The sequence below is a fragment of the Kwoniella botswanensis genome, chromosome 3, assembly GCF_036426115.1.
Source record: "Kwoniella botswanensis chromosome 3, complete sequence".
Taxonomy (NCBI): Eukaryota; Fungi; Basidiomycota; class Tremellomycetes; order Tremellales; family Cryptococcaceae; genus Kwoniella; species Kwoniella botswanensis.
This window is the reverse complement of record NC_088601.1, coordinates 1,153,163-1,178,761: the sequence shown is the minus strand read 5'-3', so window position 1 is coordinate 1,178,761 and position 25,599 is coordinate 1,153,163. Positions and strand designations below refer to the sequence as shown.

At 46.1% G+C, this 25,599-nt stretch overlaps 9 protein-coding genes across 9 annotated transcripts; 6 read left to right on the top strand and 3 right to left on the bottom strand.

The window, feature by feature from the left end:
* Window positions 1-42: 42 nt before the first annotated feature.
* On the bottom strand, window positions 43-2,091 carry L199_008319 (uncharacterized protein; the record flags this gene model as incomplete). The annotated part of the gene is made up of 8 exons (XM_064894000.1): window positions 43-249; window positions 302-499; window positions 560-745; window positions 808-1,104; window positions 1,164-1,274; window positions 1,341-1,468; window positions 1,528-1,704; window positions 1,761-2,091. 8 exons carry the CDS (start codon window positions 2,089-2,091, stop codon window positions 43-45), a joined length of 1,635 nt encoding a protein of 544 aa, XP_064750072.1.
* Window positions 2,092-2,413: 322 nt separating this feature from the next.
* L199_008318 (uncharacterized protein) lies at window positions 2,414-3,758 on the top strand (the record flags this gene model as incomplete). The annotated part of the gene is made up of 4 exons (XM_064893999.1): window positions 2,414-2,693; window positions 2,742-2,876; window positions 2,944-3,264; window positions 3,328-3,758. 4 exons carry the CDS (start codon window positions 2,414-2,416, stop codon window positions 3,756-3,758), a joined length of 1,167 nt encoding a protein of 388 aa, XP_064750071.1.
* Window positions 3,759-4,218: 460 nt separating this feature from the next.
* Window positions 4,219-5,512, top strand: L199_008317 (uncharacterized protein; the record flags this gene model as incomplete). Its single annotated transcript, XM_064893998.1, has 5 exons — window positions 4,219-4,278; window positions 4,342-4,533; window positions 4,591-4,741; window positions 4,793-5,307; window positions 5,372-5,512. 5 exons carry the CDS (start codon window positions 4,219-4,221, stop codon window positions 5,510-5,512), a joined length of 1,059 nt encoding a protein of 352 aa, XP_064750070.1.
* Window positions 5,513-5,546: 34 nt separating this feature from the next.
* L199_008316 (uncharacterized protein) lies at window positions 5,547-6,292 on the top strand (the record flags this gene model as incomplete). Its single annotated transcript, XM_064893997.1, has 3 exons — window positions 5,547-5,679; window positions 5,732-6,066; window positions 6,131-6,292. 3 exons carry the CDS (start codon window positions 5,547-5,549, stop codon window positions 6,290-6,292), a joined length of 630 nt encoding a protein of 209 aa, XP_064750069.1.
* Window positions 6,293-6,747: 455 nt separating this feature from the next.
* On the top strand, window positions 6,748-7,140 carry L199_008315 (uncharacterized protein; the record flags this gene model as incomplete). Its single annotated transcript, XM_064893996.1, has 1 exon — window positions 6,748-7,140. The coding sequence occupies one exon, from the start codon at window positions 6,748-6,750 to the stop codon at window positions 7,138-7,140; it is 393 nt and encodes a 130-aa protein (XP_064750068.1).
* A 1,733-nt stretch (window positions 7,141-8,873) lies between these two features.
* Window positions 8,874-12,970, top strand: L199_008314 (uncharacterized protein; the record flags this gene model as incomplete). The annotated part of the gene is made up of 5 exons (XM_064893995.1): window positions 8,874-10,244; window positions 10,307-10,586; window positions 10,763-11,736; window positions 11,799-12,605; window positions 12,698-12,970. 5 exons carry the CDS (start codon window positions 8,874-8,876, stop codon window positions 12,968-12,970), a joined length of 3,705 nt encoding a protein of 1,234 aa, XP_064750067.1.
* Window positions 12,971-13,380: 410 nt separating this feature from the next.
* L199_008313 (uncharacterized protein) lies at window positions 13,381-17,450 on the bottom strand (the record flags this gene model as incomplete). The annotated part of the gene is made up of 13 exons (XM_064893994.1): window positions 13,381-13,430; window positions 13,503-13,670; window positions 13,734-13,814; window positions 13,860-14,537; window positions 14,595-14,732; window positions 14,796-14,874; window positions 14,939-15,287; window positions 15,346-15,435; window positions 15,499-15,917; window positions 15,989-16,164; window positions 16,225-16,357; window positions 16,424-16,536; window positions 16,619-17,450. The coding sequence occupies 13 exons, from the start codon at window positions 17,448-17,450 to the stop codon at window positions 13,381-13,383; spliced, it is 3,306 nt and encodes a 1,101-aa protein (XP_064750066.1).
* Window positions 17,451-18,289: 839 nt separating this feature from the next.
* Window positions 18,290-21,649, top strand: L199_008312 (uncharacterized protein; the record flags this gene model as incomplete). Its single annotated transcript, XM_064893993.1, has 13 exons — window positions 18,290-18,622; window positions 18,682-18,764; window positions 18,830-19,113; window positions 19,175-19,322; window positions 19,392-19,526; window positions 19,597-19,860; window positions 19,938-20,029; window positions 20,125-20,292; window positions 20,355-20,374; window positions 20,432-20,594; window positions 20,670-20,773; window positions 20,842-20,869; window positions 20,931-21,649. 13 exons carry the CDS (start codon window positions 18,290-18,292, stop codon window positions 21,647-21,649), a joined length of 2,541 nt encoding a protein of 846 aa, XP_064750065.1.
* Window positions 21,650-21,975: 326 nt separating this feature from the next.
* L199_008311 (AdoMet-dependent rRNA methyltransferase SPB1) lies at window positions 21,976-25,373 on the bottom strand (the record flags this gene model as incomplete). Its single annotated transcript, XM_064893992.1, has 8 exons — window positions 21,976-22,020; window positions 22,101-22,618; window positions 22,717-22,822; window positions 22,887-23,858; window positions 23,928-24,138; window positions 24,210-24,608; window positions 24,731-25,201; window positions 25,282-25,373. 8 exons carry the CDS (start codon window positions 25,371-25,373, stop codon window positions 21,976-21,978), a joined length of 2,814 nt encoding a protein of 937 aa, XP_064750064.1.
* Window positions 25,374-25,599: the final 226 nt, after the last annotated feature.

The following is a 25,599-nucleotide window of genomic DNA, read 5'->3' as shown; positions in this document are numbered from 1 at the left end:
TCTGTACGAAAATGCATATCGATATCAAATTCTATGGAAAATCTACACCTGACCGCCGACCGAAGCACCAATGCTTGAGTATACACGCTGCTTCCACTCGAAGTTTGACTCCCAGGCATAAGCAGCACGGTATAGCGTCGCTTCGTCATAGAATTGGCCCACGATTTGCATACCCACCGGCAACCTTGCGGTTGGATCATCGAGTGGCGAGAGGAAGCCGACCGGGATGGATATAGCAGGGTGCCCAGTCTTCAACAACCCTGTCAGCTCAAAGTAAAGAATAAACTGACAGTGATCTCACCAGAGAATAAGGACAAGTGTTTAGTCCGACACCAGCTGCATAAGACATTTTCTGTAGGGGAGTAGGGTGCTCCGGCATATTATCGATTCGCGCTGGTAGTTTTACCATGGTCGGAGTTACAAGAACATCGTATTTGCCCAAAACAGCATCGATCTCATCCCTCACTTTTCGCGAAAGGTTCATCGTCTTGCCCATTAACTGAAAAGTATGACTTCGAGTTTTAGCCTGAACTCCTTTCTCGACGCGGAAATCACATACCGATGGATCAAGGTTTTCCCAGGCGTAGGCACCGTTAGTCAAGGTAGCAATGACACTTGGCCACATCTTGTCTAATTTCTCCTGAGTGATGGGTAGGAACTTGGCCATGAAATCATTGAGGTACAATCCTCGATGACCACATGCCCTGCCAATAAGGTTTTGATAGGATGACAAACGGGCAATGACCTTGATCAAGGATATCGTCAGGTAATGTATCATTGTTTGTCACGGTCCCCAGGACGACTCACCATCCAGAGATCTGATGCTAAGACAGTACCAGGAATTGAGACTGGCTCGACCACTTCTGCCCCGAGGTCTAAGAACTTCTTGGCGGCATCCACGACGAAATCCGCATATCGTTTGTCCGTCAATTCGGTATCGAGACTCTCCGATACGATACCAACGCGAAGGCCCTTGATTGGCTGTTTGGTCAAAGTAGGATAGTCGGGCACCTGTGAGGGAGAGGGACATCCAGCGAGCTGTCGATCATCGATGGAGTCGGAACCGGCGAGAACTTTGAGAAGCAAAGCATTGGATAGGACGTCCTGAGTTGAGGGTCATCAGATTCATCGTAGGACCCCGAGACTATTCGAGACACGCTTACCTTAGTCATGGGACCTGTGGTATCGATCGTTCGTTCGAGTAGACAGATACCCGTATAAGGCACAAGACCATGCGTTGGCTTCATTCCAACGATTCCATTATGTGCAGCAGGCTGGGCTGTGGTTAGCACAGAAAGGAACACGCTCTCAAGTGACTGGGAGATGGGAGACAAACCCACAAGTCGTATAGACCCTCCTTGATCACCTCCAATGGCCATGTCACATTCACCCCGAGCCACCAGGACACCGCATCCGGATGACGAGCCTCCAGCCGAGTAACCTTTAGCGTAGACGTTATCTATTCGACCTATCCGGAGCGATACATGCGTTAGCTACATGTTCGATAAGCTTCATGGTATATCTTACCTGTTCCGCTGGAGATTGAGGCTCCAAAAAAACTCAGATTTTCACAAACAGCTTTCCCTGTGATTTCTCCTCCAGCTTCGAGTACACGAGTAGCTACAGTAGCATCGGTATTCGGAACCCAATCGTCGATGTAGGATGTCCCGACTGAGCATGGTACATCGGCGAAAGCAATATTGTCTGAAGTTCCGTAAGTTGCCTTTTCAGCAGTTCTTAAGCATTATAAGATGATTTACCTTTTAAACAGACGGTCAAACCCTTCAAAGCACCCTCAGAGCCTTCATCCTTGACAGAGACTTTCCAAGCCCAAGCATTGCTCTCATTCTCTGCAGCAGTTGGCTTGTGGACATTCTGTCTAGCGAATCGCTTATCTACCACTGGGACATAGTCGGGAAGGTCAAGTATCTTCTGAAAAACTTCGTGAGTTCCCGCCAGTATACGCGTATAATCTACCACGTCTTCGGATTTGAGCGACAGTTCTCCTGATCCAAAGCTAGACAGAGTCTTTTCCAAGACCTCCTTGGTGACGGGGTTATCAGCAGAGGTGTTCAAGGAGATATGCGACATAGTTGGACCGTTTGTTGTGTTGGGACTCGAGGAAAAGACGGATGAGGGTGTGCAGATGAGTGCGAGAAAGATATGATGCATCATGTCAAATCTAACAAAAACAGATCACACCGTGCATGCGTTTGAGGAATCCGCTCTTCGCCGTTACAGTGTAGGCAAAATGAGATAAGCGTGTTCCGAGATGCCCATTTCCCGGCATCTCACTAGGATCGAGTATGGACCACTCAACCGCGTCTCGTCCCTTATCAATAAAGCCTTCACGATAGTTGCACGTCCGCTGATTCCCATGTTCCAACGTTCTTCGATTACTGTTCACTCTATAATGGCTAGTCTAACAGCTCAAGAAACTGTTTACAGTACCACCGATGACGGCAAGTACGTCACCTATCGAGCTGGAGGCAAACCAGGCAAACGTCTAATCCGTCAACCCGGTGAACCAGGTTGGGTCGAATCATTTGACCGAATCCCAATTATCGATTTCACCAACGTCAATCATCCTGACATTGAGGTGAGACTAAAGCTCGCCAATGAGCTGGCTGAAGCTGCTGAGAATGTCGGTTTCTGGTATGCTGCTAACACCCCTGTTGATGAGGAATTGGTCGGTGAGTACGATACTTACCAAATGAGACGTGGCTGATAGATTCGATTAGGCAAGACATTCGCAGCTCTGGAGAAATTCTTCAGTCTACCGGTTGAACAAAAGTCCGAAGCTAGTTGGATGAAGACCCCTGGAGCTAGAGGTTACGAGTCTTTCGCAGATGTAGCTGCCAATGAGGGTTCTGGAAGTGATGCCAGTCAGTAACGTCGCCGCACAGAGCGGGATGTGCTCAGCTGAACTCTTTTCCCCAATAGCGTTGAGAGAATCATTTATCATGGGTGACGACTTACTGGATCCCAAGCAGTATTCAGGCTCTGTACCAGAAGGCATGAAACCTCAGAACATTTGGCCGACCGCCATGCCAGAATTCAAAGAGGCTCTCGACAACTACTACTCCGTCCTCATGCCATTTGCAAGATCCATCCTGCACCTGTTCTGCCTTGCTCTAGGTCTGGAAGAGACTGCACTCGATGGATTGCATCAACATCCCATGGCTGCCCTTCGTGCACTGCATTACCCGCCTCAAGATCCTAGCGAGAGCGCAGCCGGGTTCCTCGCTCATGCTGATTTCTCCTGTGCGTGTTAGTGCATAATGATACCCTTCGGTTTTCATGCTGACATTGTCTAATTTCGGTTAGCCTTCACTCTGGTATTGCAAGGTGCAAAGTACGGCTCGGGTCTTGAAGTACTCAACATGAACGGACAGTGGGTATCTGCCCCTTATATACCCGGAGCTACATTCACCTGTAATGTCGGTGATTATCTCCAAGCTCTCTCTTCAGGTCGATTCGTTAGTACAGTACATCGTGTTGTCAACAAATCAGGTAGCGAGCGATACTCGTTACCTTTCTTCTTCTCTCCCGACCCTTCGGCTGTCCTCAAACCGGTGGTCAACAGAAAGCAAGGTAGCGATTACGAGGCTGAATACACGGACGAACCGATCGGTAAACAGTTCATGAGGAGGTTGATGTTCGCCAGAAGATTTCATCCTACAGCCAAGAGACTCGCTGAATTGGACATTCCGGATAAAGACTGGAAGTATGAATATATCACTGGTAGTCTTCCATAGGTATAGATTGATTCGTAGTTTTCTGTAATGTTTCTGGATGCATTCTGTTTCCGTTTCAAAGCCGCCTTTGTTTCGTTCAGAGATGCGTCGCACATGGTAGTGCTCCCCTACAATGTCCGCCCTTTTGCCATGGTAACTGTGTGAGCAGTGATTTCTAGTCTGGATCGATTGAGAATTCGATGACAAAATCACACCTCAAAGAGCTGCCTGTGCCGAGGGTGGACCCGATAGACTAGATTACCTAGATGCCCAAAAAAGATAAGATGAGGCACAATTCCGGCATTTTTTCTGGCAAGTTTCCATAATTCGTTTCTCTAAGATCTGTCTTGGGTTGGCATGATCTTGATGTGATTGACGATGCAGGTCGATTCAAATCAATGATTTACTGGAATATCAGCATGATTAGTAAAAACCCAGAGAACGAGTCGACACAGATTCGGAAACCCGATTGACAGGCGCCATGAACGAAAAGGAAAAGGAACTAGTCGACCAAGCCTTCAGACCAGCTGGTACGCGATTCGTAAGTTGCGAGCTTCTGACGGTCTGGAAGAGTCCTCGATGATGCTAAACATTGATCGAGCAGGTATTTATCTTCTCCACATTACAACTTCTCCTCTTCTTGGCGTTTGTCGACCAGTTCTGCGTCTCTACCGTTCTACCATTTATCGGAGAGTCACTAGGTGTGGCAAATCGGATATCATGGGTTGGAACTGCTGCTATCGTGACCACCATTGGTAGTCAGATGATCGTAGCGAGGTGTAGTGATATCTTCGGTGTGAGTGAAATGATAATCAATCGTCGATGACCACGCTGAATGTGAATTTGAGAATAGAGACGAAATTCACTTACTGGGATCCTCCTGATTTTCATTTTTGGTAATCTGATGTGCGGATTCGCCCAAAATGCAATCTGGCTTTTTACCTGCAGGGGCTTGTCTGGAGTGGGTGCAGGTGGCATTATAAGTCTGACAATGGTCTGCGTAGGTAAGTCTTTTGCTGTGATGAATATCACAGACTGACTTGTCATACGTGAAGCCGATATTGTTCCCGTTCGACAAAGAGGGAAACTACAAGGCTACACGGGGTTCACTGTAGCTTTAGGTTCCGGAATGGGTCCTTTGATCGGAGCGGCGATGGGCTCGAAGATCTCTTGGAGATGGGCCTTCTGGATCACTCCTCCTTTCCTCGCACTGGCTATCCCCATCCTTTACCTATCATTGCCAAACTTCAGAAAACCCAAGGAAGAGACGACCTGGAATCAGATGAAGAAAGTCGATTACATCGGTAGTCTCCTGCTTTTCGCTGGCTCCATCCTTATCCTCGTTCCGATCTCTGGAGGTGGTTCGATCTTCCCTTGGCCATCAGCAACATGCATAGTCCTCATCATTATTGGGGTGCTACTGGTTGTGGCATTTCTGATGGTAGAACGTTTTCAGGCTGCCGTGCCTATCCTACCACCCAGACTTTTCCATCACAAGGATGTCAACCTCATCCTTTTAGCTACAGCGACACACGGTTGGATCTACTATGGAACCATGTTCTTTGTACCAGTCAGTCATGTTTGACATACAGTATGCGAAGCTGGGTTTACTGATTCCTGTTATGGCTTTCAAGTTGTATTTGCAAGAAGTCCTAGGTGTTTCAGCGCTGAGAGCAGGTGTATTACTCCTTCCTATGGTAATTTCCCAAGGATTAGGACTGGGTCTCGCAGGGAAGATCTCAACGATGACAGGATACGTGAGTTCAAACACATGATGATCTCCGACTAATGAAACAGATTGTCCCACAAATGCAATTCGGGTATGCACTCGGTCTCCTATCTTGCGGTCTGATGTATCGATTCGATGTCGATACCTCTACAGGGTATATTGTGGGGATACTATTCTTAGTGGGATTTGCAGCCGGCTGTACCTTACAGACAAGTGAGTTTTACAATATATTCTTGGTCCAGTAAACTGAAATTGGGTCTCCCAGCTCTGGTTACAATGCAGAATACCGCTCCAGAAGATCTACGGGCCATCATCACGGGAGCGAGAAATACCTTCCGTTCATTCGGTGGGAGTATTGGTCTAGCAGCAGCTGGTCCTATTCGAAATTCCGTTGTCACTACCGCTCTGCTGAGTATTCCATCGTTGACCGACAAGCAGCGCAAACAAGTTATCAGCCTTGGACCATCTTCAATACTGGGTGGTCTAGATCCAGAAGCGAGTATACTGGTCTTGAGAGCGATGCGGCGTGGTATTCAGACCGTCTATCTCACTTTTTTACCTTTGATGGCTGTATCTCTGATAGCCGTGATGTTCGTCAAGGTGAATTAGAGATTGTCATGAAGTTGACAGAGGTATATGCTGATACTGTGTTACTGGGTGCTAGCAACGACGCCTTATAGACGAGGATTATCTGGCAGATCGATCGGCAGAGCTGGCCACGGTACCAGTCGTATTGTCGAGCTCACCAAACGAGGAGGTTGGCAATCGTCTTGCCGTGTCCCAGGTACCAAGAGATGGCTTCGATGATGACGTGAAGAAGGTTTGATGTGTATATCAGTACAGCGTTCGCAGACTTATAAAACGATTATGCATGATCTAAAACAGTATGGTACAGCCTGTCAAATGATCTCTTAGAGTTTTTTCTGCTCGATCGCTGGTAGGGTTCTACTTATAAGCAAGTACCTTGAGAACGATCCATTGTTGATGAACACTACGGTGTGATCTTGGTACTTGATCTAGGCATGCAAAGGTATGACTGGCCGAGTGTCGGACTTCCAATATCAAACCGATGCGATCAGTCAAAATGCCCGATTACCTTAGATGCCCAATATTGGGCCCATTCCGCTTTGATAGATCCTCATATGCTGACTCTACTCGATAGTTGAAAGACTTGATATATAGTGCTCAAATTCTTCGTCCGTGCTGCATTATAAGGCATCGTATTCAATTTCAATAACAAAATCTCCGCACATACCAGAAATTAGGTCCCAGCCATCCAACATGCCTCTCGCTCACATCCACGTTATCAAAACAGCCTACACCCCTGACGAACTCCGTCTGATCGCAGATACGATATACCGAACGATGCGAACTCACTTTACTGCACCGGACGAAGATCGATATCAGATGATCTCACAGCATGAACCATACGAATTGATTTGCTCAGACACCAACCTCGGTTTCACCAGGACCGAAAGACTCATCTTCCTCCAAGTGGTCCAACAGGGACGAAGTGCAGCTGTTAAAGAAACTTACTATGGAGTCCTGATGGCTGCGTTGAAGGAGAAGATTGGTCTGGGAGAAGGTGATTTGATTATCAGTGTTACGGCGAATACTAGAGAAGATTGGAGTTTCGGAGGTGGAAAGGCTCAGTTCCTCAATGGCGATCTGTAATCTTGCATATGTGAGCACATTTCTAAGCCTTTGAATACGTACAGGAGGGGACAGCTGATCCGAAGGTTCTTTTCATCTCAATTCACTTAATATAGATCGCTGATACCTATCCGCTTGCACGGCTCGATCTTGAATAAACATGATTAGTATACTGCATGAATGAGCCTCAGTCTCTATGCATTATCTTCGTTCTCCCTGATCAGCCATTTTTAAGATGACTTTTGAGACGCAGTCGATGCATCATGACTCACTCGTATATCGTCGCAGCATTCGAGCCTCCTCACAATCAATTTCGAGCATACAGCAAGGAAAATAGGTAGATGTCCCATCAACGGTGACTGGGTTATTGTGGGAATTCGGAATTACATAATACTGCTATGAGCAGTAGTGTGGGTTTCCACAGTGCACGAACAAGCCTGGTGTCGGGTGTGCAGTATTTCAACGATAATCAGCAACTCCAGCTCATACATCTGCATGTGCTTTGTTTCAAGTTGAGAACAGATACGCATCTCATATGAATGGTATCACCATCCAATTGAAAAGGGGGGATATGAGATTACTGACATGCCGAGGTAAGTTACCGTACGAGAAAACGGGTGCCGATCTGCCTAAACCTCCTAAATACGTAATTGATGGAGCCTAAACACTAGTCAGGTTTGTGGATGTTTGTCTAGATCTTCTCCATATTCCCCAGTTGCATTCACCGAATAACCAAATGACAAGAATAGATCAACTCGTGGTACGCGTGTTCCATATCTCTGCTCTGTATGCATCATACCGTAAAAAAGACCATATGAACAGATTGGAGGGGCAGAGCAGGCAGAAGTGTATTGATAATTGCTGGTTATTTTGGTATGAGATTAGTTCAGGGTTTTCTGAATTTGCATCTGGGTTTTCTGATGGGCACGGATTACAGAGTGACGTCGGTCACATCCATATACTGGTATCTTACATTACATCGCCATTATATTATCGTACATATGCCCAGCTGAATATAGCATTGACCTGCTAGCGACCACAACAGGGAGGTCTGCTGTCGACAAATATCAAAAGGACGGAATTGCAACAGGTGGTGCATAGTCGACCTGTTTCCGGGACGACTCGTCAAGTTCAAGTTTTCATCTACTAGGCACTCGACTTAGATCCAACCTAATCAGTTTTTTTCCGCTCTGTCAAGCGTCTCTGAGTGACTCGTTCGTCGCACTCCATCTCATCGCATTCCTGCGCATACTCTCCCTCTGCTCAGTCATTCGCCACCATCGGTGATCGTCGCTGTCAATTCTCAATCCTTTCAAACACCAACTCGAGCTTCATTACCTTGGCGGATCAGTGGGATCGTGATCACGAGGATCGACGTCACTTTTCGCTGCATACATATAGCACTGGCATCTATATCATACTTTCACCAACAGCCAAGAATAACACGACTTGGCGACGTTGACCCTCGTCAATACTCAAATTTTCATCTGCATCGGTCTTAGAATCGTAGTCGTGACCTGGGAGCAGGTTCAGAAAGACAAAGGACTTGTATTGATATCAAAGGACTCATCGGACATTCAGGTGAGTACTAAATGTACAGAAGAAGGGGATTCCAATCTAGACTGATCTCGAAGGTCAGTCTAGCGTTTTTTTCAGCAAGCACTGACATCGCTCTTTTCCTCGTCAATACAGTACATTGCATTCTATAACATTGCACATATCACCTCCATCATCCTTTCACCGTCTTCACAACCATGCCATCCATATTTACCCGACATCGTCGAGCATCCGAAGCTCTCCCCCCGTCTTTCGGCAAGGACGATTCTCCTGCTCGAAGACAGCGTCTTTCCATTGATCTGACCCACTCTGACAAGCTCAATGGTTCACCACCCCCAAGTTCAGGAGGAGGGAAGATCAAGGCTTTCTTCGGAGTTGGCTCGTCACCTGATCCTGAAGGTAAAAACGCATCACTCAGAAAAAAGTTGACATCGCCTTCGTCATTCTTCAAATCTTCGGTTGACCTAAATACACCCAAAACACCACCATCTCAATCACCTGCAGATCCGACATTAGCCAGATATACGGACCCTTCACCTAGAACCAAAGTCAATGGAAGTGCAACGGGAGAAAGATTCGCATCTCCCACTTTGGCCCCCGAGGCCTTCGCTTTAGCGTCGACAAGCTCACCAGAAGGTACACCCAGACAGAGTAAGGATGGACGAAGAGCGTCAGTCAGTTGGCAACCCTCATATCCACTAGTTGTACCGGAGGATGAATACATCAACATACCTCCAGATGGTCATGCGGCCCTCAACGGACTGGCACCTTCAGCGAACATAGCTTTAACTCCTGCGGATGAGAACAGAAAGAGGAGATCGTTAGATGCAGGGGATAGATTGTCAAGTTGGCCAGCGATACAACCTACACCTAAACCTGTCACTCCACCCATATCAACGGTACAAACCCCAGTCACACCGCCTAAACCTCAATCCGCCTTACCAACCCCTCCACTATCAGCCGGATCAGACAAGAAGAAACTGGATGGTCTGCATCCACCAGAACAGCCTGGTGGAAGGCGTAGACCCTCTCTCAGCATCGATATCTCTGATGTCGCGATGCCAGGTTCAACGGCAGCTCTCGCCGCAGCTCAGAAAGAGCAGACAAAACCACTAGCATCAGACTCGACCCAATCCGCGGTGGATACAAGATCCACTTCGTTAGCAGGTTATACCCGTGTACCACTAAATGATACAGCCTCCAGAATCTCCTCTGTCTCCGTACCATCCTCACCTATAAATAGTACAAGACAGCGTCCTAATCCCCCCGTTCGCAAGTCAACCCTCATCCAGAGTCCTCCAATGCCCCAGCCGATCAAGAATCTACCTACACTTCAAGGATGGCCGGGATCTCCTCAACCTAGTGGTAGTACCACACCTGGATGGGGATCTTTGGCTAAAGAAGGTGGACCGAAGACCCCCGGTTTTTTAGGAACACCAAGTGGTCAGCGGACACCGGGATTAAGTGGATTCCCATTTTCTTTACCACCTGTTGGAACACCCCTTGGAAAGGGTAAGGAGAAGAGCACGTTGACGGAACAGGAGGTGCGAAAAGCAAAAAGAGCAATGGTGAGAATATGTCTCGTTTATTGCAGACCCTGAGTAGTTCCAATTTTGACCAACTTTTATAGCCTGTCATGCTTCGTCAACCGTCTACGAAACCGGCTGAGGAGGAGGAAGGTGGAGACGCAGGAGATGATGATGATGAGAGTGATGGAGAATCAGAAACTGAAATCGAGGGTGGTCGATCCGATGACGATTCTGATGGAGGGACAGAGACAGAATCGAGAGCTTCGAGTTCAAGAGGTGCCATCGGACTCGCAGGGAGATTCGTGAAAAAGAACAGAGGGAAAGGAAAGGCTTCGTCGCAGGTGTCTCCCATGGCTAAATCCGTCGTCACAGAGGAGGAGGGTGAGTCTCTTCACAGTCCATGACAATCTTCGATGTACTTACCTATTGCCGCTTAGATACCCACACCTCTCCTCCGCCCACTTCAGAACAACCACTCGCCGAAAGAAGACAGATGAACTGGGCCAGAATGCAGCAAAATCAAGCGATGGGGTCACCTTCAATTATCATCCCTAAAGCCAATGGTAAATCTGTGTGGTCTCTGGGAACACCGTCGGAGAAAAGACCTACCACCAACTGGGCTCAATTCGGTTCTGCTTCTCCTAGAGCTACCCCTGGACCTGCCCCAACTCCCGGAAGAGCTGCTCTCAACCGTAACTTATCATCTTATGCTTCCACCGTGACTACCTCTGAGGAGGGATACTTCGATTCCGCGCCTACGTCCTCCCAAGTCAGTACAGGGGCCACATCAACACCACTGCGGTCTGAAGAACCCACGCTGGCGAAAGGAACCGGAACCACAGAACTTGTCAACAGTGCCGTTGCAGGACTACAACTGGGTCAGCCGGTAACGGCGTCACTTATCGCAGTTACAACTGCAGCTCATGATGACGACGATGACCACGCGGTAGCAGATGATGACAGTGATGATGATTCTGATGTGGGAACCAATGAGGGGACCAATGAAGATTCGGTCGAGTCTCCCCCAATACCTTCTCAACAAACAGAGGCCATGCCTATTCAAGTGACTAAACCTACTGCACCTGTAAGGCCATCCCCCTCAACCAGACCATCAATGTATTCTCAAGTCTCCCGATCAATGATTAACCTCCCCCCCAAACCCGCCGGTCCTGAGCCAGAAGGACCTTCAGACAAACTATCAGTGAAACCTCGTTTGGAAACTGTTCCATCAGGTGAACAAGTACCTCTGCGGATTGACCTGCCACCGAGGATTCCGGAGGGTAAAGTCGTGGGCAATGGTCCAGCGACACCCGCAGAATGGGCCAAACCACCTCCTACGCCTGCTGCAGGATTGAGCTCGTTCAATTTTTGGTCAGGCGGCGATAAGAAACAACCCGCTCTGAAACGACGTAGATCGGCAGATGATCTGATGCAACAACCGCCCAAGTATGAACCTCCTTTCCCTGGAACGTTCATCCCGAGACCTAGAGATGAGGAAGGAAGAGAAAAATTACCTAAATATTGGTGTTCCGTGAGTCCACTACGCACGAAGTCTTCGTTGATCATTGTTGAGCTAATATCCTACGCATATAGGTCCACATCGAAGGGTTGTTACCGAGAAAAATGGAATTTTCTGCTCCCAGCATGCAAGCTCGAGATCGATCATGGAAGAAACTATATTTCATCATTCACGGAACTTCACTATACGTGTACAAATTCGATCCTCATCGATTCCCTCTCAAGGTGGATGCTCCCGTTCCGACCATAGACGAAGATGAGGTTGATGATAGTCTGCATGTGCACTACCCGCCTGCTTCTGAACGACGAGGGTCTGTCTCCTCGCAGACAACCACGATGCGACGAGGATCGATCTCAGCGGCTGTCGGTGTAGGATCTGGATCCGATGGTGGTAGGAGAGGTAGTGTTCCTGATAATTTCCATTCTGCGGCGGCCACTCAACGAAGAGGATCGAATGCTGGGTTATCAACTGCAAATGGTTCAATAGGTGGATCATCGGGATTGAGACGTGCATCCGAATCAGCATCGGGATCAAGTTTATCGGTCCCTAGAAGAAGTTCGTTAAGTATCGTCACCAATGCTTCAGATAACAACTCTGGTGATTTGAAAGATCCAAAACTTTTCCCAGGGAACAATGCCAACTCTGCGTCAGCCAGGAGAGGCTCGACATCCAGTCAGAGTGTAGCAAGTACGAGTGGAGGCACCAGTTTGGCATCTCATTTCCAACATAATTCATTGGTCAAGCAATATTCCCTACAGAATGCGGAATCCGGTCTGGCAGCAGATTATCACAAGAGGAAGAATGTTGTGAGAGTGAGAATCAATGGCGAACAATTTTTGTTGCAGACGGGAGATAATAGGGAAGTGGTATCCTGGATTGAGGTGAGTCCATTCATTTCCTCTTATCTTTCCCCGTTTTCTAAAGTGAGTTCGAAGATACTGATTTTTGGTTTCGTTTTCGTCGGGTGTCATAGGCTTTCCAAGCTGCTACCAATGTCTCTCTTGATTTGGACGTCCGACCAATGCCTAAGATCATTACATTACCTAGAAGACGACGAAGAAGGGGCGCAGCCGCCACTGCCGCTGCTGCTGCTGCCCGAACAGCGACCGATGCGAACGGTGCAGCTACGAATGGTACGGCTGATACTCCCTCGGGTAACGCCCAGGCGGTATCGGCTGCGGACGCTGCTGAGAGGGAGAGGGAGAGGATGTTAGTAGAGGATCAACAGGCTGAAGTGGTTGGTTAGTTAGTCAGCGAGCAACCAATGGAAATTGTATAAAGGTTGAATTTCATTATAATCATCATGTCCAAGAGTCAATCAACTCGTATAGAAGGACGATACTGTAGCATCTCATAATTTGATTTCTCAATCCTTCTATCTCATGGGTCTCATTTTTCGGATACTACCTGCAAAAATTCACATTCCGAATCTATAATAATGTTAGCATATGTATTCGTAATTGCAACTTGCAACATTCCGTTCAACGTCATTGTGAATTGTAATGTATATATAATTGATGCTTGGAAGATTTTATCTGATTGACGCTGGAAAATGCTAATTTATACAGATATGGAGACTTCTTGTCACGTATTATTCTTTCCTCCAAGCATCTCCCTCCTCACTTCATTGTCGTATGATTCATCTTATCACGTTAATTAGTATCTCCCACCTCTCATGGGAGGTAAACCACCATACCTCCTATCAGCTAAATGATACATACCCAATCAGCATTTTTCCGAATCATGTACACATAGTTTCAAGCGTCACTGTCACTCACGATCCGCATATCCTCCTCTACCACCTTGTGGTGGAAGGGGTGGTGGACCACCTGGACCAGGCGCTGGCCCAGGGCCTGCTCCTATTCCAGCACCTCCTGGAATACCAAGACCTGAAGGAGCGATGTTATTGAACAAACCAATTATATCATCAGGTCTAAATATCGGTCCTAGAAAACCAATAACTCAATTAGCTGAGACAAAGTGATCAGAGGTGTTTCTGAATTACTTACCATCAAAAGCCCTTGCAGAAGGTAGATTCCCAATGAACCATACCAGAGGTTTACCCATCCCACTCCTATCTTTATCCAATGCTGCAGGTGGTACTCCAGCATTGTTCATCGTTATAGGTGGAACACCATATCCAGCGGGAGGCGGGGGACCTCTTGAACCCATTTGACCAGGAGGTGGGGGTGGGGGTGCGGTAGAAGTAAATGGTGATCTGTCTCTACCATTAGTTAGGGGTGGTGCATTGTATCTTCCCCCACTAACATTCCTATCCCTGTCTCTGTTATCCCTAGGAGGGAAATCCCTCTCTCGTTCTCTTTCTCGATCGGGATATCTCCGTGGTGGAGGAGGTGGTGAATGGGCTTTGTACCTCTTTGGCGATCTATCAATAGATCCCCGTCTGGGTGATCCACCATCGGGTAATGGTCGTTTATAAACCCCTGAGGGTGAATGACTCGGTCCGCCAATGGGTGGTACGACCGCTGCAGCGATTGGTGGTGGTGGTAAGACAGGTGTCAAAGAGGCAGTTGGTAACGGTACATTAGCTTGCGCCAGAACCGGTGGTCTAGCCGACGCAGAAAATCCTAAATCCCTTAATGCGATTTGGTCGATACCGTTGTATGTATATCTCTGAGCGAATCTCTTCAAAGGCGAATCGTTGGGGAAGACCTCGGCGAAACGCGTCTCGAGCTTGTGGACGGCCGATAAGTCGCCGTAGAGATATTCGTATCGCGCCCATACGTCCCATAGCGATCTTGAGGAGCTGGAGGGGATCTTGATGGCAGATCGTTCGAATAAGGCTCGAGCATCTAAGAATAGCGTTAATCTGTCAGTAGTAGACGGTATAAAGTGGAAAGACCACTTACTGGTGTCGTCATTGATACTCAACAAGAACTGAAGGTACTTGATGACATAATCGACCTCATCACTGAAGAGTTTTAGACCAAGCTCGAATATCCTGATAGCAACCGCTGAATCCTTGTTCGAGTGGTACTCCATCATTGCTATTACGATACTGTTGCATCAGCTTCTATCTTGCATTCTATCACGACCTGATAGTCACTAACCTGATGCTTCGAATATGTGCCATGTCAAATAAGGTGATTTTCTAGCTCTACCAAATACTGCTCTAGCAGCTTTGATACCCTGGTTGATTCCATATCTCAGCCTCAAACCAGAAAGACACTCCTTTAGTGAATAAGAGACTCACTTCAGCACGTCTGGCGAATCTCATATACATAATCCAACCAACGTTGATTCCCCTTGATAACTCTTGTAACTGTTTTCCACGTCTCTCCTCAACCAATTTACCTCTATTTTCACGTTCTTCCACCATCCTCTGATACTCTGATAGACCATCACCATCCATCGTGACATCTCCTCCAGCTACAGGCGGTATCTCAGGTCCTTTGGCCATCTCCACTTCCCTTTCGATCACTTTCTTCAGATCGTTAATTTCGGGTGAGAGTGAAGATAAGAAGTTTTGATATAGCTCATGCACGGCAGTGAATTGAGATAGATCTTCAAGGAGCTCGGTCAGAGCGAATGTGAGCAAGAAGCTGTAGAAATGGAATATCAGCTGACGATCAGAATGTCCTGACACATAGACCAGCTCACCTCTTCGGACATGCTTGCACACCTGCTCTGAGGATTTCTGTAGCCTCTTCCTTCTGACCTTGCTTCAGATAGTAAGTAGCAGCGTAGTGCCTGCAAACGCACAAAGAACGTCAAAACGAGCTGTCTGATCGCGAATCAAGGAAGATGACTTACCATAGTTCTGGGAAATGTCTCATCTCACTCAAACATTTTCTCAAGGCATATCCTATTCTGGCATTTAGTACATTCTCATCGTCAATCACCAGAGGATTGCCTTCTTCCCATTTCAGATAATTCTTCCATCCTAACACAGTCGCTCGATCAGATTCGTTGAAAGTGGGTTGAGGGGGTAAGATGGGTTTAGGCAAATGTTCAGTCAAAGTTTTCAATTCTCTCAAAGCAGTTCGAGCAGTCATGTACGCAGGTGATCGTTCAGCTAAGAATTTCTTAGATGTAGCTTTGTTGACGGATGATTCGAATGTGTCGTATGATTTCCATAGTGTCTCTAAATTGTTCAAGGGGATACAGACGGCTCGTTGGTATAATTTTCGGAGACTATCTTGCTGAGCTTGAATTTCCCATTGATTCTTGGCCTACAATCATAACATACGATTAAGACTCTTCATTGCTTGCGATTCCTCTGTAAAAAGATAAGTCTACTCACGGGACCCTCAGATACGAATTTAATATACTCTTCCCAGATCTCACCACTCTCCCTATCGTATCCGCACTCCTTCAAGGCAAACTCGTACGCCTTGGTGATTGTTTCCCTAACAGCCTCGGCATTGGGTGCACTATCGACAATTGGGTTCTGTCGTCGGATGTAATGAAGATATGCCTCTGCGAGAACGAGCATCACGTCAGCAAACACTATTTCGATGTGAACCGCTCTTGACTCACTCCAAATGCTGACATCAGCCGCAGCGGTGATACCTCCCGAAGGACCTTTCAAAGCTTTTGCGAACAAAGGTTCTACTTGAGCGAAGTTTGATAATGCCAATTCAAGGTTGATCAAGGCAAGGAGAGGCTCAACCTAAAGATCCAAAATCAGCTACCGAACTCTGCTTAATATGAAGAGCAAATGTTAAAAAGGACTCACTGCTGTTGGATTATCAACTGCTAAAGCGTTATACCACGCTCTTGCATCTGATATCTCGGTTCTTTGGATAGCCCAGTTGAATAAGGCTAAGAGTAGCAGGGAATTCTTGGGATCTGTAGCAGCAACGGGAGAAGTTGAGTTAGTTGACCACCGATGGACTGATTCATATGCGATTGATATGATGCGCTCACTCACCTTGACGCCATGAATATATCAAATCTCTGTTATTCACCACACTCGATGAAGTCTCTGTGAGACCTTCAGGTAGGGGTACTTCCGGTGATGCAGGTTTGACTACATTTGACTGTATTTGAGGCAAGGCGGGAAGTGCAGAAGGGATAGTACTGATAGGTTCTTGCTTAATTCTTGGATCTGCAACTGCAGGAGTAGGCTGAGGTGCTATATTCCCTTCAGCACCTGGAGTTTCTTCCTTGCCAGGTGTCGATGAATCATTTTCCGGATTTGTGGCTGCTTCTACCACGTTCTCCATAGTAGGTTGTTCCACATCAATGATGATTTTACCAGTATCTTCCTCATTGGCGGTTTCGATTATCGTATCATGTGCTGGAGGAATGATCGTTTCAGGTAAGACTGGGTTGTTCAAATCTGCTTCTACTGCATTGAGTAATTGTACTGCTTCTGATGCTGCTCCCTGAGATTGAGTTGCGACTTGAGGTATATCTGAAACTGCTGGTGTGTTATCGATAGGTTGTGTGGTAGAGTCGGAAATGGTTTCTTCATGGATGGGTGCAGGCGGTATCGATGCTTCTAAAACATCTTCGATGGCATCTGCATTCTCCAATAGAGCTTTCTCAGCCTCAGCAGAAGATGAGTTGGTATCTGCCCCTGGACCAGCGGATTCTTCTTGAGGTTGTGATGGTGTTTCTGCGGATTGCTCGTGCTCCTGCTCGTGCTCCTGCTTCTGTTCAACTACTGCCAAAGCTGTATCTGCCAGATCACCTTCGATATCTGTAAGAGTCTGCAGCTGCTCCACTATCGCCGTCGGGTCGGAAGAGAATTCGGACATGATGATTCTGGTTCGAACGAGAGTAAGAAAAGGGAGGAAGGAGGATAAAGGAATTGCTAAAGTAAAAGCTATGAATTTGCTCGGTGATTTTTTATCGGTGGACAATGCAAACCTCGTGCTAAATCTGTGTTGAAGATACGATTGCTGATGGATGGAGGGTGACGTATCTACACGATATCCATTCGAGCCCGATACCTGGTATACTATACGGAAACGAAGGAGGCGAGAATGAAATCCAAAGAAGAAAGAGCAGAGAAGAATCAGAAACATGAGGAATTATATTTGTGTTGACGACACAAGCGGACGAGGGACGGAGAGCGGTGAGGACCGATCAAAGATGACAAGTGCCACATCGGGTGAAACGCCGACAGAGAGCTGTATATATGCTCAGCACCAATCAGTCTCATGTACTCCGACTATGGAGGAGAATGCATGAGATGTATCAGCGATCCTATTGATATTCCAGCAGTATAGCCTCTTATCACAATGTGAAGAGCTAAGCTGCCATTCACCTCGAGTGCCAGAACCAATTTTGAAACCGAAGCCCACTGTACTCTGAGTACAGTACGAAAAAATAACCATGATCCTATAACGTCATTTCGATCATGGAAGTATGGAAGCACGGAAATGTGGAGACTCCGCAGTCGATCGTCGGTTCACGATGATGGGAATGTTATTATTCTGTTTGTTGATTAATTTACATCGTTCCACTTCTCCCACCATCAGATCGAGCACAGTAGTGACATATAGAAGCCATAGATATATAGATGGGAACAAGGACAGTCATCTCTTCTTTTTGTATCATAGTCACATAGCAGAGATATAGACATCATCAGACAATGGTACCTTCAGCTCCAGCTCGGTCGCAGCTCGACACCTCTCATTCGTACTTTCTGCAACCATCTTCTGTACCTGGTGGACCTCCCGTGGGCTTACTGCTTCGAGGTGTAAATCTCAGCTCCACATCCAAGTTCCCAACACTACCAAACTCTTTATCCCAATATCAGGATCTCACAGGGGTTAGCAGATCAGATAGAGATCAGAAAAGACAGCTCTTAGCTGGACAACAGAGTCATTTGGGTGAAGAGGAAGTTGGGTTCTACACTGAAGCTGAACAAGGTGGAAGAGATGGATGGTTCGATGGAAGACCTTTTCCCCTGGAGGAGGCAGATGTGAGTCGGCATTTGCATTGGCTTTTACACTCCACCATCAGCTGACTCAATCTACATAGGTACATTTGAGAAGACTGAAAGCGTGGGGATTCACTACAATTCGATTTTTGGTAGTCTGGGAAGCATTAGAACACGCTGGACCGTACGTTCCCTCTCATTCAGTCATCTACTCATCTATTCAAGCTAATCCGTCATGTGTGTACATAGAGGTAAATATGACGAAGCGTATATTGACTATACCATATCAATCTTACGGAAATGTCGTGAACACGGGATGAGAGTTTTTATCTCCCCTCATCAAGATGTATTCTCGAGATTCACTTCTGGTTCAGGTGCTCCCTATTGGGTCTTGGAAGCATTAGGTATAAACCCCAAAAGGATACATCAGACTGGCTCGGCGGTCGTACATCAATGTTGGTCGACGCAAGGGTATGGAGGTGAAGAAGGTATACAAAATATCAAAGATGGAAATTTAGATGATTGGCCTGATAGTGTGTCTCTACTTCTCTTGGAAGTACAGTGTAGATTCAGCCAGCTGATGAGGAATTGCAGTGATTTGGAATACGAACCTTCATCGTCTGGCGGCAAGACATCTCTTCACGATGTTCTGGGCTAGTGATAAGTTTGCTCCGAAATGTAAGATTGATGGTATACCAGCCTCAGACTGGATACAGAATCATTTCATCGCTGCTTATGGACAGTGAGTTACATCGCAGCCTCGCGATTTTGTCTGGCTGGAACTGACCAAGAATTGACTTACTCGATATAGTCTCGCCGATCGATTGAGGGATGCTGGAGATATACTAGACGAGTGCTTGATAGGATGGGATAGCATGAACGAGCCTTCGGAAGGATTCATCGGTATTCCAGATTTGAATCAATGTCCGCCTGCTCAGAGCTTCAAGTGAGGCCTCCAGGCCCTTTTGACCCGAATTCGTTCGTTATCAGACGCTGATGAAAATAAACTTTCTTAGGAAAGGGCCAAGTCCAACTCCCTTGCAAGGCTTCATACTAGCTAACGGTCATCAAGTTTCCGATGTTGAAATGGCCGATTTCACTTCCACTGGACAGAAATCCAAAGGAACGATATCGATTACACCGCCAGAGGGAAAGGGGGTGTGGCTGACACGCCAAGAGACAAGAGAGGCAGAATCGAAATGGGGTTATAAATGGGATGATGAGTGGGATTTCTGGGATGAAAATGGACAAGGTGGTTGCATTTGGGCTGGACATGGTGTGTAAGTGAATCTTGCCCCTTCATGTTCTGTCGATATACTGGCGCTGGCGCTGATCGGATGCTTCGCCGGGTACATAGATGGGATCCTCAGAGTGGGTCCATATTGCGGGATCAGTACTTCAAACCTCCTGGAAAGACTGAGATTGATTTCATAGAGGAATTCTGGAGAGGTAAGAGCATTTGACCTCTTCTTCTTACTCCCCTACTTCCATTATTTCCCCTACTTCAATGATGCAGTGATCTGATTGACGCAATATCATACTAGTCCATTACACGAAGTTCATCAAGCGTATACGACAATCTCATCCAAATGCTATTTCATTCATCAACCCTCCTGTATTTGAGGAACCACCCGATTTGTCTGAAGACGTCAAAGGAGGTAGAATAGCCTTGAGTTCTCATTTCTACGATGGTTTGACTTTATTGAACAAACGTGAGCTATTTCGCATTCGTTGACCTAAAAAAGAGATGCAAGCTGACATGTATGTGTTATAGGGAGGCATGTGTTTAATGCTGTCAGTCGGCTTCCACGATGTAACGTGAATGATGAGCTGACTCAATTTTGTACGTAGGATGCAGTAGGCCTGCAAAGAGGTCTGACCAATATACTCTCAGCGATCAAACTCGGCGAGAAATCAATCAAATCCACTTTAAGGGGTCAACTGGGAGAATTGAAATCTGATGCTCATAAGAGTGAGGGTATGGCTGGCCATGGTGAAGGTGGAAGTTATCCAAGTGGGTTTTTCTAAGACAATACATCAACAATTGTTGTCTCTCAGCACTAACATTTTTTTGAACGTGCACTTTCAGCTCTGATAGGAGAGATCGGTACGCCATGGGACATGAAGTCCACGAAGCTACTAGGATTGGCCAAAGGTAAAGCTGATAGAAAGGACTACAAGGAGCCAGCTAAGGTGAATCAGGCCGGATCATACCAGGACTGTTGCTGTAGAAGCGTAATGCTGATGATGTGGATACTCAGGCAATGGATCAAGTGATGAATGCTTGTGGTGAGTGGGCGATCTCTTGCATCCCTGGTTTTGAATCAGAAGCTGACTCCTTCTCTTCCAGATGGACACAATGCCCTCTCATATACTTTATGGGTATACGAACCCCTTTCAACCCACAAGTACGGCGACGGATGGAACGGTGAAGATCTATCTTTAATCTCATACGATGAAATCCCCACTGAAGGTCCAGAGAAAGACGATGATTTGTTGATACTCAATCCTGCTGATCTTCGATCGTTGATCACATTGGGAAGTAGAGGTATATCAAGTTGGTGTAGACCTTATCCTATTGAGAGCGTCTCAAAGATCGATAAATTCAGCTTTAGTATGAAAGATGGGGAATTCAACTTACAAGTTTTGATACAAGGATTGGAAGATCAGAAAGTATGGAATTCCGACTGTGATCTAAACCAAATCGATGGAGATGAGGCTGGAGATATAAAAGGAACCTCGAAAGAGAATTCAGAAGGGATTTTCAAAGGGTATACAAAGATATACATCCCCTATGTCCATTATCTTTCCCAAGCGGATACTTCTCCTTCACTTTCGAAAGATACTGGAAGTATGGCGACGACGAATAAATCTAGAATTATAGGTGAACCTTCAGAGGACAACGAAGAATGGGTTAAAGGTAATGGGCCTGCTAGGAATGATATTGAGGTATTGGAGATTAGTGAAGGATCGTTGGAAGTTAAGGGTCAATGGGGCTGGTGGACTTATGGGTTGGGTGAGAAGGGGGAGAGAATAGCAAAATTGAGGATTAGACCTTGGAAGGGGTAGATAGTATCGAGGTGATGCCTCTGCGTTCGCCTTGTACGTAGTGCTAGAGTATCAATGGCAGAGCAATGGAAAGTCATCTTTTGCTTGCCATCTATTAAATCATATCGAAATCGGGAAGTGTGATTAATGAGGTCAGGATAGTTCTTTATGTACAGTATACACGTGCAAGCTGTAGAAGTTAGGGGTGGTTGTAATCGGATTGTAATCGGATACACCATATAATACATGCATACATCTATGTACCAGTGACGAGTCGTCGTCCGAAGAGAAGAAGTGAAGGAGCCAGTAAATTCCCAAATTCAGTAGAGGCAGTAAGAATCAACCATCTATCGCTTCTTGTTGGCTTTCTTGATTCGCTTCAATGCTCTGACCTAAATAACACGAAGCAGTAAAATCATATCAGTTCTTACCCCAGATCAGACTACGAGTCATTATACGTTACTTGACTGACCTCTTTCCTCATCCTTGAATCAACAATCTTATATTTCCCTTTGACCCCCTTCGGTCGTCCTTTAACACCTCTATTCACACCCTTAGCAACAACAATTTTCTTTTCTGCAGCTTTCTGTTTACCTCTCGCAGCTTTAGCTAACATCCTTCTGACCTGTCTTGCTTTCTCTCCATCACCCATCTCTTCTGAACCCATAACGTCATCAGCCTTCTTCTTAGCTTTCTCCATACGTTGTACGGCCTTGAATTTCTTTCGCTGTTTAGCTTCTGCCACTTTCTTGATAGGTCTAGCATCCAACGCTCTCTGTCTAGCTTTGAGAGCTTCAACAGCTTCCTTCGTAATTGGTATATTAGGTTTGTAATATTTCGATTCATCATCCAAGAACCATGATGGTAAACCATCTTTGTTGAATGATGAGAGTTTGTTGAACCCTTGGTCGATTAATTGAGAGGCTGTGATTTGTCGGTTGACTAATGATGTGGCTAGAGTAACTGCTTCGGCGGTAAGAAGACCTTTGTCTAATGATGCGAAAACGACATTTGGTAATCAATTAGCTGAAATTGACACACCTATGATTGTGATGTATTGTTTTTGGCTTGGCCGACGAATCACTCACCTTTGATGATCTTCCTCTTAACCTCGTCTTGATCTTCATCCTCTACGTCCCAGCCGGTACCGTCGTCCTCCTCTTCTTGAGGTACGATCTCAAAGTCCTCATCATCCTGAGAAAGTACACATCATATCAGCCTCACATCAACCTTCAAAATGGAAAGCTTGACAACCTACCTGATCATCCTGTAAGGTCGAGCTACCTTCATCTTCCTCGTCAGACTCCATCTCGACATCTTCGTCCTCATCCTGTTCACTTTCTTCATCCTCATCCTCCTCCTCGACTTCAGTCTCATCCTCCTCATCCTCATCCTCATCCTCATCCTCATCATCACCATCGAGAGCAGCTAGATCACCAACACCCTTGAAGACGGATTGGTCGAACCACAGCTGGGCTTGTCTACTCATTTGAGCTCTCTTCTCAGGTTCTTGTAACGAAGTGACCAAGGAAGTGTTATTCCTGGATTTAGGTTGAGCTTGTTCGAACTTGACACTTCTGCTCTTGACTTTCTTGGGCTTCTTGATCTCTTCTTCGTCTATATCTTCTCCTTCATCTTCATCAGAATCCGAATCAGAGTCGGAATCTTCATCATCCGCTTTTCTACCTTGTACCAAATCCCAACCACCTTCTTCGTCTTGTTCATCTTCTTCCGCATCTTCATCATCCGATTTATTCTCCTTGATACCATGCCAAGCATCGAAATTCTTATCTTTATTCCTTTCATTCTTCACTTTCCATTTAGCGTCCCTCTCTTGCATTCTCTCTTTGTAAGTCTCATACAATCCATCTAATTCACCTTCCAACATGGCAGTCTTCCTTTCCCTCTCTTCATCCGAATCTAAAATCTCATCATCTTCCTCATCCCCTTCTTCGGAGGAAGCTGATGATTCGTAATCCATACCATCTTCATCATTCACTATATCCCTTAAAGATTTCTTTGAAGATTTGCCTTGTCTTGCCGCTTCGGCTTCACCTTCCTCCAAATCGAATATCTCTTCTTCGCCTTTCAAAGCTAGATCGTTCGTATCTAGATCTTCTGGAGCAGTCATATTGAGTTGAAGTTTGAGTAATTCTTTGGCTTTCTTCTCATTGGCTCGTTTACGCTCTCGTTTCGTTCTGGCTGATTTGGCTTCTTGTAGTTTTTTCAACTATTAAAACGACATCATCAGCTTTTTTTCCAACATGTGTAGGGTATATGTATATAGACCAGGGCTTACATCTTCCGTGATCTGCTCCTCCTCATCTATAGGTTCAACGGTGATTTCTTCGGTTGCATCTGCAGTAGTCTCTGCCTTTACATCTAACCCGATTTCAAGCCTGATAGCTAATCTCCATTTCATCAAAGCCTTGAAATCGCCTTTACCCAATACTTTCAGATCGTTACAGTTGGCAACCACATCGGGAGTCGTATGACGAGATTTGAGCCATCTACGAAACCACGATACAGGTCAGAACGAACTATGGTATGGTGAGGTTTCGACTGGACGACTGTAACTCACTGTTTTTCTTCATCAGTCTCGAAAGTAATCTTATTCATACCACCCAATAGCAGTACGGGATCCACACCCTTGATGAATTCCTTTGCTGTTGCAGTGTGATACAACGTATAATCACCATCCGCGTAACCTTCTCTATGTCTCCTCTTTTTCTCCGGAGCAAAGACGTTGGAATGGGCATGTGAGTTGGCGGCGAGTCGGGCAGCAGCTGCTGCGGCGGTGGAAGTGGAGGCTTGAGTAGCGGCTACGGAAGCTTCTTCGGTGGTGTTGGGGAGTTCAGTGATGGATGTGGGCAATGGGGCGAGATCTTTGAAAACATGTTTGGGGTCAAGGAATTTGGGATCAATGTGCTTGGGAGCAATGAAATCTCGGCAGACAACGAAGATTTCTGCGGATACGTTTCTGATTTGATAATATATCTGATCAGCTGAAAGGTTCATGGTCTCAACGAGGATAGGAACGAGGAGTGAAGGAAGGATTATGATGAGGCTGGGAATGGGCAAAAGGAAAATCTTTCTACTCACCTCGACGAAGGGGGTTTCGTAGCTTCTACACTCTTGAACAACTGACCAAACACCCACATCAAAGAATTATAATCTTGAGATCTAAACACTTTCGTGACGAAATTACCACCTTTAACCAAGAATTCCGTAGCCAACTTCAAAGATTGTAATACCAATTCGTTTTGAGTGAAAGCATCTTGAACCCATGCTGAACCGACGTTGGGTGCACCATCATGCATCACCAAATCGGCTTTCCAATCGTGCATATGCTGTTTCAGCATCTGTCGACAATGAGGTGTAGTGATATCCGATACGAAAGTCGTTACGTGAGGTAGAGGTTTGATTGGGTTTAGATCAACACCAATGATCAATGATCCTTTAGGCATGTATTTCTCTGCTACTTGTAGCCAACCTCCTGGAGCGGCACACAGATCGATAACACATTTGGATTTCGACAAGAGATCATATTTTCGATTCAAGTGGACAAGCTTGCTATTATCATGAAAGACCAGTAGGTTAGCATTGCATATCTATCATCAAGTTTTGATTTGGTCGTTGATGATCAAACTCACAAAGCGGAACGAGCTCTATAACCTTGTTCTTTCGCTAATCGATAGAACTTATCCAAACGACCTTTGCCTGTTTTCTTGTCGTGCTTACCCATCTTGAGAGATGTTGATGATGGGATATGACTGAAGGGCGATGCCTATAACAGATGAGTATGTAGATGGTAAAATCAAAAGTTGTTATGGTGGCAACAGCAAAAACAAAAATCCTCGTTGAAAATTCAGAAACATACCCACGGAGATGTAAGCGTAGTCCATTCAATCGTACCTTGAAAAGCACGCTAGTGAAATTACGTAAAACAGATACTACGCGTCGAACAAAAT